General features: G+C 32.8%; 3 protein-coding genes across 5 annotated transcripts in view; 1 reads left to right on the forward strand and 2 right to left on the reverse strand.

Moving 5' to 3' along the window:
• Positions 1-6,906, reverse strand: part of LOC145725006 (uncharacterized) — a 35,240-nt gene extending 28,334 nt beyond the window's left edge. Inside the window, exon 1 of the mRNA XM_081973524.1 lies at positions 6,896-6,906. The gene's annotated coding sequence lies outside the window, so the exon portion shown is untranslated. The remainder of the gene's footprint in view (positions 1-6,895) is intronic.
• On the reverse strand, positions 314-8,311 carry LOC145725004 (uncharacterized). 3 transcript variants are annotated; one of them, XM_081973520.1, is made up of 6 exons: positions 8,134-8,311; positions 7,674-8,077; positions 7,184-7,546; positions 6,985-7,123; positions 1,350-1,529; positions 314-1,248 (listed from the first exon to the last, which is right to left on the reverse strand). In XM_081973520.1, exons 2-6 carry the CDS (start codon positions 8,028-8,030, stop codon positions 1,166-1,168), a joined length of 1,122 nt encoding a protein of 373 aa, XP_081829646.1. In that variant the 5' UTR covers positions 8,031-8,077; positions 8,134-8,311; the 3' UTR covers positions 314-1,165. The 3 variants fall into 3 exon arrangements, with proteins under 3 accessions (XP_081829646.1, XP_081829647.1, XP_081829645.1); XM_081973521.1 differs by having other exon boundaries at positions 7,674-8,074; positions 8,127-8,311; XM_081973519.1 differs by having other exon boundaries at positions 8,127-8,311.
• A 142-nt stretch (positions 8,312-8,453) lies between these two features.
• TfIIFalpha (transcription factor IIFalpha) lies at positions 8,454-12,798 on the forward strand. Its single transcript, XM_081973515.1, has 10 exons — positions 8,454-8,630; positions 8,716-8,885; positions 10,914-11,056; positions 11,115-11,316; positions 11,370-11,587; positions 11,645-11,807; positions 11,868-12,015; positions 12,084-12,223; positions 12,281-12,396; positions 12,456-12,798. Exons 1-10 carry the CDS (start codon positions 8,604-8,606, stop codon positions 12,665-12,667), a joined length of 1,539 nt encoding a protein of 512 aa, XP_081829641.1. The 5' UTR covers positions 8,454-8,603; the 3' UTR covers positions 12,668-12,798.
• Positions 12,799-13,806: the final 1,008 nt, after the last annotated feature.

Raw genomic sequence — 13,806 nt, forward strand, 5'->3', positions numbered from 1 at the left:
CTCCCCATTTATGTTAATAAGCGCCTAAAAACAAATTGCTTCAGTTTTTAATCTAACAATAATATTAACTAACTAATCATCAGGATAGTGGTATTATTTTACACGCACTTACCTTCTGTAATCTTTAACAACCATTCTATAGATGTAAAAACAAATATTTTTCTAGCGGTTTTTAGAAATATGTGTGTAATTTTATTAATATAATCCAGATGTATCAATTTATCAAGCTCATGGGGGCAAATTACTAGTAAAGGTAAAAGATATACTAATAGCATTATTTTATAGTCAATGTTGAAACGAATAAAATACAGAATCGAAAATCCTTTGTTGCTTTATTTTCTCAAAATTAAATCAATTCTATAAATATTAAATAACAGTCAAAACTCTCGATAAAAAAGTAACCTAAACCTAGAAACAATGCTACTGAGGTTATTTTATTGCACGTTGATGTTTATTTCAATTGCTGTTTATTAATTTAAGCGTATTTTCAATATGATTTTTTTTAAGTTGATAGAAGGGTGAAAACCTGTTAACACCCAATACTGTTTTCAAAAAGTATTTAGAATAATATTTTTAATTAGCACTTTATGATAAATTAGTGCATTATAGGAACAAAAAGTCATTACACCATGTAAATGTCACAACCACACTCTAGCCAATAATAGTGGTTTTACTTTATGTCAGTTTCTTGAAAAATCAAATAAAATTCTTCAGTAAACACTTATAATGTTTTTTTTTCGTGATAATTTTGAATATCTTTGTTTCTTTGAAACCGAAAAAAGTTAAAGCCTAAGGTAATACATAGAAAAATCAAAAAATACTTAAAACTGAAAATAAACTCTCTTACAGTAGTTAAACAAAAATAAAAATTCTAAATAAATTAACTACCTATTTATGGCAAATATTTGGTAAGGGTATTTGGTACGACAAAATTAATCAGGTTTGGGACAAAATTGCTATGGCAACTTTAAAATTGTCCTTAACCGTGTGTGTGTTATAGCCCACACAAATTAAACAAATTTCCAGTCTAGTAGAAAATAAAAATAAATAAATGTCCTATCCTGGATTAAAAAAAAAATGTTCAAAACTGCCTTGCCGAGATTCAAACACTAATAACAAATAAAACAAAATTTCTAAAAAGGCAGAATAAATGATGTACGACAATTCAACTGCAATTGTCTGGTTTAAGGGCTGTTTTGGGCACGTGCAGCCTTTGGATAACATCATGTATTTGAGGGTGATTGTGACCTGTAGATGGTAATAAAATTCTACTACGTTGTTTGTTGATAATTAATTTGAATTATTTTGTTTGTTTTTTGTACAGGGTTTTTATACTATACAGCACTTACCTAAGGAATTGAGGAGTTGTCCGTGCATAGTTGTAACGCAACCATTGCAATTGAGCATTTTCTTTTTGACGCAGATCCAAAGACTCCGATTCTCTCTTTTGTCGACAAAGGTGTACATGTGCCCATCGTTAATTAGTACTAATTGTCCTTTGCCACTCTTCACTACGCAGAGTTCCCCGCCTACGAAATAAATTACTTGCATAATGGTTGCACAGATATTATAGGTACAAGACGTTTCTGTAGTTTAAACGATTATTACTGTGTCTCGTCATAAAAAGAAATTTTATTAAATTACTTGACATGGCAAAAGGATAAAGGTACAACAACTAAAACTCTGATTTAAAGTTAAAATCCGGCTAAATGCGGAAAAAAAATTGCCTAATATTTGAAATCACTTTAAAATACAATATTTCAATCCCAATAACTTTTTAAGAATACTCAAAATAAGCATGTTTCTTTTTGGAAGTTTTACCACACCATATTTTGTTTAACAAAGTCTTATTAGATAGGTTAAGTCATTATTTTAACAGTTAAAGTTTGGATTTTTACCACTACAGCACTCCCTATTACTTAAAAGTATCTGCATTTTAGGGATGGGAACTAACGAGTAAAACTTATTTCAACTGAATGTTAAACTCATATAATAGCATTTTTGTTCAATATAAGTAGAGTCCGGATTTCTAAGAATTTTGCTTTTCGTAAAAAATAAAAGCAACCAACCTTTGACATCTAATGTGACGAAAAACACGTCATATGACAGATTTTTTAATGTTTTTTTTTTGCTTCTTTCTTCTTTTTGTGCTTATTTGCTGCTATTTTTTGTATGGCTTCTGAGAGACAAAAACATACCAATTATCTGTTTCAAAATGGGTAAGTGTCAATTTACAATTTTAAACTGACCAAATAATTTCCAAATGCTCCGAAGTAGTGTAAAAAGTGTGAAAACATTCCAAAACACTATAGAACCTTCAAAATGCCTTGCAAAAGCTTACAAAATAGTCTAGAAGCTTCCAAAAGCTTTTAGAAGAGTTGAAAAGCTTCCAAATCTTATCTACAGAAGCTCTCAAAAGATTTCTAATACAGTCTAAAAGCTTTCGTATGTTTCTAGAGCAGTTTAACAGCTTCCTAAAGCTTCTAGACTGGTCTACAAGGTTTTAAATGCCTTAAGAACAGAAAGAAGAACCTTCAGTGCTCTTTAAACTGTAAACACTTTCTAAATGCTCCTAAATTATTCTAAAAAAAGTAATTTTAACTAATCATGGCATGGAGAACACGAATCTGGTGCCCGTTTTGCTGTAACTGCCGCCATTTAGTCACTGACTTTGAAATTAGGACATTTTTAACAGTTTTCAAGACATGGCACCCTTAAAACTTATATTTTGACAATTGACACTTTACGTCACATTTCTACTATTAACCTAAACTAACTAAGGCAGTTAAAGACAATTTTCAAAATTCAAAAATTTTACACTGCCAACTCAAACCGTTTTCGAGATATTTGGAAAATGTCCGAAGAAAAGTAATCAAGTGTGACGCCCTCTAGCGGCCAAACGGGGCAAGTTAGCAGTGCCCGCTCAACGTCACGTGATAGCTCTAATCATTTGCGATCATTTAATGTGTGTCATTTAAAGTGGTTTTTAGTAAATATTTCGAAAACGGTTAAATTTACATAAAAACTACAAGAGTGCAAAATTGTTCCTAATGTACCACTAAAACAAACTACGTAGCGTTTGAACTTCAATACCGTTGCCTGTATACAGGGCGTGCAGAAAATTGTTAGTGGATCATTATTTTTGCTCGCCCTGTACACAATTTTTTTAGATACATTTTTTTGCTCTACATTACTGAACTGATTTGTTTGAGTGGTTGAACCACCCTGAACTCCTGAAAGTTTTTGGATAATATCTCGAAAACGGTTACAATTACAAAAAAAACACTACAGATACTCCAAAATGCTTCTCAAGAAGTCGAAAGTCTTCCAAAACAATCTAGAAGTTTCCAAAAGCTTTTAGAACGCTTTAAAGGCTTCCAAATGATATTCAACTAGTCTAGAAACTTTTAAAAAATTCAAGTCACTCTAAAAGCTTCCGTATGCTTTTAAAACAGTTTAAATAAAAGTTTTTAGAACCGTCTACAAGGTTTTAAATGCCTTAAAAGCAGTCCAGAACCTTCAATGTTCCTAAAGTAGTCTAAAAAGATTTCAAAACACTTCAGAAACACCAAAATGCTTCTAAAACAGTCGGAAGCCTTTCAAAAAAATCTAGAAGCTTCCAAAAGCTTTTAGAACAGTCTAAAAGATTCCAAATGCTCTTCAACTAGTCCAGCTGTTCCCAAAAACAGTCTAAAAGCTTCAAAAAAATTCTAGAACCGACTAAGAATTTCCAAATGCCTCTAAAGCATTCCAGAACCTTCAATATGCTCTTTAAACTGTCCCAAAAAACCTTACAAATGTCTCTATGTCTAAAATCTTTCGTATGCTTCTAGAGCAGTTTAAAAGCTTTAAAAAATTTCTAGAACTCAAACAGAGCGCTTTTTTTACGATTTTACTGCTTTTTAATCCGGACTCTAAATATAAGTAATAAGAATTATCACACCAATCTCACCAACAAACGCGTTTTACAATCTGCACGCTCCATGGAGCATGAAAACGAATGCGGCCTAAATAATAATCAAAAGTCACTTTGACAGTGTTCTTGTGAAATTGTCTATCTGAACAAAGATGCATTAATAATAAAAATATGCCACATAAATGAAATATTGTGTTTCTATAGCACACACACACTGAAGCCAGTCTTTCAGAAATATGTTGCAGTATTTTAACTCAAAGAGGTTTGCCATAAAACTTCTTGTAAATTTTCAAGTGGAACTTCGGAGTCTTCTTCCGGATTGAACGGATCAGGAAATATGACGTGATTATGGGGACAAGGCCATTTAACAATGTTACCATTCATCGTCCATGCTACCGAAGGACATTTGTCCGCTGACCTCGAGTTTTTACAATACCAGAACGCTTTTCCTTTGTAGACTGATTTCTTGTAGAAGGCGTACCCGTCTACAATTAGTCGGGGGTTGCCGCGACGACCGAGGATCAATTGTAACGTACCTGGGCCGAAATAATACACAACGTAAATGCGTGCTGCAGCAAATGCAGCAGATGCGATTTCTATGACATTCATTCAACTGACAAGCGCATGCAGAGCAAGGATTTAAGTCTACTTTAAAGATGCATAAGAGCAAACAATAAATTCAGGCATAAATTTTGACTGAAATACCCAAAGCCCTAATTTCTGCAAATCTAGGAGTTAGGGGTAACATTTTTAAAAATACATACTCTTTTCGTATATTTGGGATAAGGTTTGTATTGGTAATTAATTAATATTAAGCTCAAATCCAAAGGTCAGTGTGGTTTGTGCTTGCTGTCACAAATGCCTAGAGAATGACCATTTGTTATATTAAAAAAACCAAAATGATATCATCACCACCTTATTGTAACTGCCACAATAACAGAGTTCTGTACAGAAATTTGACATTTTACGCAATAAATAGGATGACAAAAAATTCATAGAAACCCTTTGAAATATTGTAATAAAAAATTGGTATTGTAAAATGAGGATCTCCCATCCAAATCTTTTTTTTTTAGTGATGGGCAATTGCAAAAAATATTTTATTTTACCAGAAAAATTTAACCAATCATTGATTACCAGTAAATTACAAATATTGTGTTTCTGGCAGTTCAAATTTTCAAAAAGTTTTTGAAAAAAGGTTTTGTTCAAAAGTTTTTTCAGGTTATTGGATAGGAAATTTAATGAGGATTCCAAAAATGTGCTTAAAACAGTCATTTTCTCACTCCAAGTGGCTTTTACAGGCGATTTTGTCCCTGACACTCCTTTCAAACTGTGTTTCTGGCAGTTCAAATTTTGACACATTTTCTCCCTGACTGTACCAAATTTTGAGGAGTTTCTTCAGGTTGGTGGATAGGAAATTTAATGAGGATTCCAAAAATGTGCTTAAAACAGTCATTTTCTCACTCCAAGTGACTTTTACAGGCGATTTTGTCCCTGACAGTCCTTTCAAACTGTGTTTCTGGCAGTTCAAATTTTGACACTTTTTCTCCCTGAATGTACCAAATTTTGAGGAGTTTTTTCAGGTTATTGGATAGGAAATTTAATGAGGATTCCAAAAATATGCTTAAAACAGTCATTTTCCCACTCCAAGTGGCTTTTACAGGCGATTTTGTCCCTGACAGTGCTTTCAAACTGTGTTTCTAACAGTTCAAATTTTGACACTTTTTCTCCCTAACTGTACCAAATTTTGAAAAGTTTTTAGGTTATTGGATAGGAAATTTAATGAGGATTCTAAAAGGTGCTTAAAACAGTCATTTTCTCACTCCAAGTTGCTTTAACTAGCAATTTTGTTCCTGACTGTCAAACTGTGCTGAAAACGTGTTTCTGAAATTTATGACAGTTATTCGGACAATTGTCAGTAATTACTGGAAAATTACAAGTAAATTGTTTAAATAATAATATTTTACAATTGGCGTCATTTTTATTATCTCAAAAACATCTTATTGGTCATAATTTAAACATGAAAATTACTTCTATGAAAATTAATGACAGGAAAATGATATCTTTAAGCAAATTTCAATTAGATCGATAAATTTACTGGTGAAATTGGAATGTACTGCTAAAATTGGTAAATTTTCCTGTCACACTGAATTTTACTTTCTGAATTTTACTTTACTGGTAACCAACCAGTGACGGTGAATTTACGACCATCCTACGTAAAACCGTAAACTTAGGACATATTTTTTTCCTGATTGCTTTACGTTTAATTTAAATTATCTAACTAAAATTAAATTTAATTAATACAACAACTTTAGTTAATACATAATGCAAAAAGTGACATTTTGCTCAAGCAGGGCATCAATTTTTAAAAATATAAAAGAAGTTTGGTCTGAAAAATTAATAAGCCAGTTTAAAAATCAAAAATGTAGTCTTTCAACCAGTTCAAAATTTTTATTAGATAGAAAGCAAATTGTCTAGTTTAAATTGGTATTAACAAAATCAAATAAAATGGAATAATAAAAATTCACTGATTGCCCTCTAAATCAGTTTTGGTCAGAGATTTTTTTAAAATAAAATGTTATTAAAAAGCAAATATATTGATGATTTGATGAACCACCTTGTATTCCAAAATGGGAACATAGTCAAAATTTCAATCAACTGAGTACAATTTAAGGCACAAAATATAGATTATTTATCTTAAACAAATAAATGTCCTATAAAGTAAAACATTGTGTATTATTCCCACCAGGCAGTACAACTGACAGTTTAGTGTTAAAAAGTTCTCAAATCTCAAAAAATGCAGAAAAAAACTAATAACGACTTCTTCAACCACTGTAGCTCTTCTAAAAAGTTTACATTATTAAAGTAAGATGAGCATACCAGGAATTTTATTTGCCTTGAAGAAATAAGCTACTGGATTACAAGCAAATATAAAAATTAAAAAATTGAGCAACAAAAGGAAACTATAAACAATGAAAAACTCACAAAAACACTAATTGTCTTGATAATACAATATTTATGAAAAATGGACTATTTAAGTAGCATTTTTTCAAAGCAGCTGAAAAACTTACCAGGTTGTGATGTTTCATCACTTGTAGCAGGAATCATATCCCCAGGCGCTGGCCATGGAGGAATCTGATGGGATGGAGAAGGTTCTCCCCCACTCATTTGTGTATCTAACATATTGGCAAGTTCCATCTGCATTTCATCCTTAAAATAAGCCATTATTTTCTTGATTACTGTGTTCACTCATTATTGCCAGAAATTTACCATTCCACTATGAGAAGTTCCTTCCTCCTGATCAAATGGCTCCTCTTTAGGCTTAATTAAGGACAAAGCTTCATTTTGTACTGCATGTGTTAATATTGCTGGTTGCCCAAATGTTCCTTGATTAAGAATTGGAGGAGGAGGTGTGTCTGTGGTTTCAATATGCTTCCTCTTTAATGATGTTGGTTGTAAAATGGAAGGTTGAGGAGAAGGTGATAGTTTTGGAGATATTGGACATTCTAAAGGCCTCAAAGGCTGCATTGGTCGAATCAGTTTTTTAACTGGTCTGGGACGCCTTAATATGTCCTGCCTATGACCATCAATAACACCAAAGGAACTTTTTGAGTTAAAACCATTTGGAGCATCCTAGAAGAATATTAATTTTACAAATAATCATCATTTGAATGCAAAGTTTTAGCAAATCTGGTAAGGTCTGGTTTGAGACTCTTCTACTTAGTAGATAATAAAATAAAATAGTTTTATATATACTTACCGCATTGTCTGTCAAACCCTTAACTTTTAACATTTCAGCAACTTTCATAAATGTAGGAATTTCTTCTTGGCTAACACTAACTTCTCCTTGATACATAAAATGTAGCAAACTTCTTAAAGCTCCATAATTTACATCAGGCAGTATGACTATAGGATGTTTACATGGATTCACCCTAAATAGCTCTTTAAAGAAAGGACTACACACTGACAGGACTGTTTTGTGTGCTTTAACAAATTTGCCTTCAGCCGCTAAGGTAACATCTACCAAATCTTCATCTTTTAAAAGACTGTGAAAACCTGAACTTAAGTTTGAATGAAAATTATTCCAACACAAGGAAAACTGTTCTCCGGCCTCCATTGTTCAATTACTTCTTGGATAAGTGTAGATTCCAATAGAAATATCTTCTAAAAAAATATTTGGAATTAAATATAAAGGAAAGAAACATTTGGTTACCTTCAACCTATATCAATTTTCAGTATTCGGCAAGGCTGTATTGTAAGCATTTAAAGAATTTTGTATTTTTTTTTTGTGAATAGAATCTCACAACTTATTTATTACCACTATTTATACAATCCAAATAGTGCTAATAAATAAAAAAGTTTTCAAAATTGCTAAACAATTTTTCATCAAAATAATATTTATTGCGTTTGACGTTTGCACAGTTTTTCTTCTTATCTTCTTTTATATTTTCTTAAGGTATTTGGGCAAAATGTCAAAAAAAAAAAAGAGAAGAATGTCACCTTGGATTGTCAACAACCATAACCTCAATAGTTTAATGTTTTGTTTTGATCATTTCACACTTTGAACTTTAACAATGGTTTCAATTAAAATGGTGAATAATAAACGGGAATAAGGTTGTTCTACTAAACAGTTAAATCTTTTTAGATACCATCTAAAAATTTGTAAAAAAAAAAGAAAAGGACAATTGCCATGGCTTCAAGCTCCTCTTCAACACCAGTAAGAACCTTGACCAATTTGTCTCCATATTGAGATCCTTTCAATAGCTTTCATTTTTTTTATTTAATGAATTGCATTTATTTAGGGCTCCATTCAGGAATTCACTATCAGGGTACCAAAAAATAGTCAGCGAAGGTACCATGTTATGAGATTTAATGGAAATTTAGGAGTAGACTTTGGAAAATGGACTCAGGTCAAAATGGAGAGGGAAAACAACATGAGGGAGTTTAAAGGACTGGATGAAGAACAGCCAAAGTGAGTACTAGTATAGTTAAATACATTCATTTATACAGGGTGATTCATGTTATTCAACATGGAAGATTGTGGCTAAACTATTCACTTTCAAAAAAGTTGGAGGTATCTTTTTAAAATATTTTTTAGATGTACCAGTTGTCCCAAATATACTACTAATAATACACTATCTTCCTTGACAATTAATGTGAATAACCCTGTATAGAATAGGGCTGATTCAGGGTTAAGTGGTCATACATATAAATCAGTTCTATAATATCAAAAAACTAAAGTACCTAGTTTGCTATATGAACCAAAAAGAGTTATTGTTTTTATCCCCTACCTAGAGGAATATCAATAATTTATGTGTGATAGGAAATGATCTAAACTTTGCTTTCTTAAAGGAAAAAAATCAATAATTTTAAGTCTCTGTGTGTTTACAAATTATTTATCATGGATTGCAAGAACATATTTAGTTGTAATTTGACTATGACAGGTAATGTCAAAATGTCTCAGTCAAAAGTCAAGGTCTCCTTAAATATTGGAGTTTTCGATTGGCATGTTTAGTGCAAAACCAGTGTATTGCCAATATTGACATACTGTTTCAATGACATTTGATAGAGCAGGATACAGATACATTAGTTTTGCACTAAACTTGCCAATCAAATATGCTATATGAGTGGTATCATAGCAAAACTGCCAATCTCCGGCCGCATTTGTTTTTACCCTCCATGGAGCAAACAGAGCATGTTTGATGTAATGTGGCAAAGCCATAATTTCCCCAACTGTCAAATTAGGTCATTGTGACGTCAAAAACGCTCTGCTGGCTGCATGAAGCTTGAAAACGAATGTGGCATCCATTTTTGGTTTAATTTAACATTTTGGTTGCATTCAAGAACCAGAACAATTACCTAAAGTTATGAATGCTTCATTTGCACTTAAGCAGCCAATATATGATATAAAAAGCTACTTAAAATGTTAAACATTTGTTGCAAAAGTGCCAAACTTCAAACCTGGTTTATCACGGAACAGCTTTCAGCAACTTTTCAGCTTTTACAACTGTCTAAAATAGTCTAAATTTAATTTATTAAGTTTTTAAAGTTTCAAGCACATTTTAACGGTCACGTGATTAATTTTGACAGATATCAACTGGCCTTTACAGTGGTGTAAGCTCAGAATTGCATTATCAACGTCAAGTAATGTGTACTTCGCAATTTAAGTTTTTACAACTGTCCATGTTTTGTTTATCAATTTTCCAAAGTTTAAACTGCGTTTTGAAGGTCAGATCACTGTTTTTGACAAAGTCAACTAGCATTTACAGTGTTGCAAGCTCAAAAATTGAATTATCAAAGTCATGTGACGTAGTTCTTACAATTTTACCACTGTCTAAATTTAAAATACTATAGATTTAATTTTCCAACTGTTTCTTTTAAATGATGTGCTAACTTGGTTACTATGACAGTTAGAAGGTTCGTTTAAACGTCAAAATATAACCCGTAATTTCAGACAATCGTACAAAAAATATTTTTGTTTGTTAGAATTTGAAGAATTATTACTATGAGGCATTTTGAGCCATAATGAATCATTGTGAGGTATTTTAAAGGCATTTCAAGGTATTCTCTATGCAAAAAGGAATTTTGGTGTACAAAAAATTATCGGCGGTCTACCCCTTGGGGAAACCACTGAAAACATTGTTCAGACACAATCTTAATGCTTTCAAAACCATCACAAAAAGAAACAAATGTTTGGAAGCCTTATCCGAAATATAATTAAAAAAGACAATGTTTTTTAAACAATAACAAAAAAACAAACCCTGTAACTATTACCATTTCCAAGATTTCAAAAATCATCTTGAAATTCCTTTATAGGAAACTGTGAAAGTAACTAAAGTTTAGTCAATTTGATAAAAACAAGGTTAAAATAACCCCTTCTGTATAAAATTAACCAAATTATGCCTACCACCTTATAAAACAGTAAGCTAAAAGAAACTGTAGGTTTCTATAGTAAACACTATATTACTTTAGGTGCAAAATAAAGAAGTTGAATTCACAGATTTGGAGCAGGCTCGGAATTTGGAAGGGAAGCAAAGGAAGAGGCCAGAAGAAAGAAACTTGGTATTGTCGCTAAAAAATACCGACCGGACGATCAACCATGGATTTTGAAATGTTACGGCAGTACCGTGAAGAAATTTAAAGGTAGCATTTGTCATAGTACTGGCAGATTTGGTGATGTCACAGAACAGCAACATTACAGGTATTAGAGAAGGAGGAATATCGGAAAATGCAGCTTATTACGTTTTTACTCATGCTGAGGATGGCGCTATTGAAGCGTTTCCTTTGCATGAATGGTACAAGTTTCAGTCAATTCAAAGATATAAAGCTTTGTCTGCCGAGGAAGCCGAAATGGAATTCAATAAAAGAAACAAACATTTGAACTTCTTCTCACTGATGTTAAGGTGATTGACTTAGTTATTGTTTAGTTCGTTAAGTTGTAATGTGGTTTATTTAGGAAGAGGCTGAAAGGTGAAGAGGAAGCAGATTTGGACGAGGACGGTGAAAAGAATAAGAAAACCTCAAAAAAAAAGGATAAGGAACTGAAAATCTCTGAAATGGATGAGTGGATGGACAGTTCTGAGGGGGATTCTGATTCTGACGCGGAGGAAAAAGCTGAAGAGGAAGACGAGGAGGAAGCAAAGGGAAAAGGGAAGGGTAAAAAGAAGAAAAAAGGTAAAGCATCTCTAGATTTAAATAACTAAGTAGTTAGAAAATTGTTATCACTTAAAGGAGTGGCGAAACCTAAAAAGAAAAGGGACACAGATCTTGAAGCTGTTGAAGATTCTGATGATGGCGATGAAGAAGGCAGAGAAGTTGACTATATCAGTGATAGTAGTGAAAGTGAGCCCGAAAATGTAAACTTAGATGGCGTGGCTGAAGAGAAAGGTTTAAAGTATGTTCAAACTGATTGGGAAATAATTAAACCAGTTTGATAATTATATAACTTTGACAGGAAGTTACTAAACTCTGACGAAGAGGAATCAGAAGATTCTGACAAAGAAGACAAAGACAAGAATAATGAGGAAGATGAGAAAGAGGACGAAGCTGAGAAAAAGTCGGAGGAAGACAAGGACAAGAAAAAGAAAAAGAAAGATAAGAAGGTAGCTTATTTTCACTCAGAAAACGTTAAGACTAGTAAAAAATGCATACCGGAACTTTTTTATTCTAGACCAAAGACAAGAAAAAGAAAGAGAATGATCCAGACGATGATTTTAGTTCTGACAGTTCTACCGAAGATGAAGCCAAGAAAAAGAAAGGTGATAAGAAGGAGAAAGACAAATCGGACTCCATCAAACCTGAACCTTCAAGGTAATTTACTGTATTAAAAGCTTACATTATTGTGATGCATATTTTTCATTGACACAGCGCAAATAGCAGTCGAGCTCCTTCCCCTGCCACTGACTCCAAACGTAAAATTGTCAATGATGCTTTGGCTGGTCCTAGCAAGAAGCCTAAATTGGATTTACCAAACTTCATTCCAGGTAAATTCATTAAAACCTACATTTTGTTAAGAGTCTTTAATATTTGTCGATTATTGTAGGCTTGGCTGAATCTGGAATTACCGAAGATGCCGTCCGAAAATATTTAATGAGAAAACCGATGACGACTACGGAGCTTTTACAGAAATTCAAGTCTAAGAAAACGGGGTTGTCTAGTGAACAGTTGGTTAATATTATGACGCAGATTCTGAAGAAAATCAATCCTACAAAGCAAACTTTAAAGGGCAAGATGTATTTGTCTATAAAAGCTTGAAATGTAGACGTCCTATTAAGTTATTAATTTGGTTTTGGAGACTATATACTTATATGTGTCGATTTTTTGTTTGATAATTTACTCTATATGTTTAAGATGACCTAAAAAAAATAAATAACTGCATAATGTAATTTATCGTATCATTGAAGATTAAAACGATTTTATATGAAATCTTTATTAATAATTATCAATATCATAAATGCACTAATTCCTTCATAAAACCTTAGTTACTAATACGTTAGTTACGAAGGACAACAGGTTTGATAACCGAATAATATTACAACGACTTTTCATGAATATTCAAGGCAATGTTTTGACAGTTTTCAAACTTAACTGATACTCTACTGCCTTTGGAGTCTACGATCATATTTATGTCTTCTGAAGGCTGATTAATGGCCGAGTATGCATTCCTCTCCATTTCATCCGGTTCCCTTAGGCTTGATCCACTCCCGGAGACATCGCCGATTTGAATTTTGCGAGCATGGAAACTTTCTTGGACACACTTTCTTCTAGATACCCTCTAGCAACCTTCGTTGATTCCCATCCACCAAGTTCTTGTAAATTTAATATATCCCCTCCAGCATTAACAAGAAAATTTGCCGAAGATCTTCTAACACAGTGACCAGTATATTAGGATTTTTCAAGTGACAGATACTCAGCTATTTTTTGAGGTAGTTTAGCGAAGAAATGAATGCCGCAGGGCTGTACTGTACATTTTCCTTTTCTATATGATAGAAACAATCTTCGGTGAGTAACATGGGCTGGCCTTAACATTGCATACTTTTTAAATAGAAGCACAGGATTGATTTTGCCCTCAGATACTATCGCGAACGTCCGTTTCTTGTGGGTTTTGGAGTCAAGAATAGTAACAATCAGCTTGTCCTCTAAAACGTCAACATCTTCCGTGGTCATCTTTGTTAGTTCATTGGTTCGGCAGGCTCCTCCAATTCCAATTAAAAAGGCCACTTTTAACATCAAAAACTCCTTGTCTGGAGCAGAACGTATAAATTCGTTGATTTGGTCTCTTGTAAATACCTTTGATTTTTTTGCTCTACATCCGACATTTTTCTTCTTGATAAAACGTATTAAAGCGCCGTTTTTGTCGATTCACTCTTTCCTTCAATTTTAAGGTCGCTCGT

This window comes from Ips typographus, linkage group LG2 (assembly GCF_016097725.1).
Source record: "Ips typographus isolate SLU linkage group LG2, UJ_Ityp_2.0, whole genome shotgun sequence".
NCBI lineage: Eukaryota > Metazoa > Arthropoda > Insecta > Coleoptera > Curculionidae > Ips > Ips typographus.

Excerpts from the sequence above, each read along its gene's own strand:
- LOC145725004 (XM_081973520.1), bottom strand. The coding sequence starts at position 8,030 with ATGGAGGCCGGAGAACAGTTTTCCTTGTGTTGGAATAATTTTCATTCA. Across the intron at positions 7,547-7,673 it reads AGGGTTTGACAGACAATGCG|GATGCTCCAAATGGTTTTAA; the intron begins GTAAGTATATAT and ends ATATTCTTCTAG. Across the intron at positions 7,124-7,183 it reads GAACTTCTCATAGTGGAATG|GATGAAATGCAGATGGAACT; the intron begins GTAAATTTCTGG and ends GCTTATTTTAAG.
- TfIIFalpha (XM_081973515.1), top strand. The coding sequence starts at position 8,604 with ATGGCTTCAAGCTCCTCTTCAACACCA. Across the intron at positions 11,317-11,369 it reads TTCTTCTCACTGATGTTAAG|GAAGAGGCTGAAAGGTGAAG; the intron begins GTGATTGACTTA and ends TGGTTTATTTAG. Across the intron at positions 12,016-12,083 it reads AGAAAAAGAAAGATAAGAAG|ACCAAAGACAAGAAAAAGAA; the intron begins GTAGCTTATTTT and ends TTTTTATTCTAG.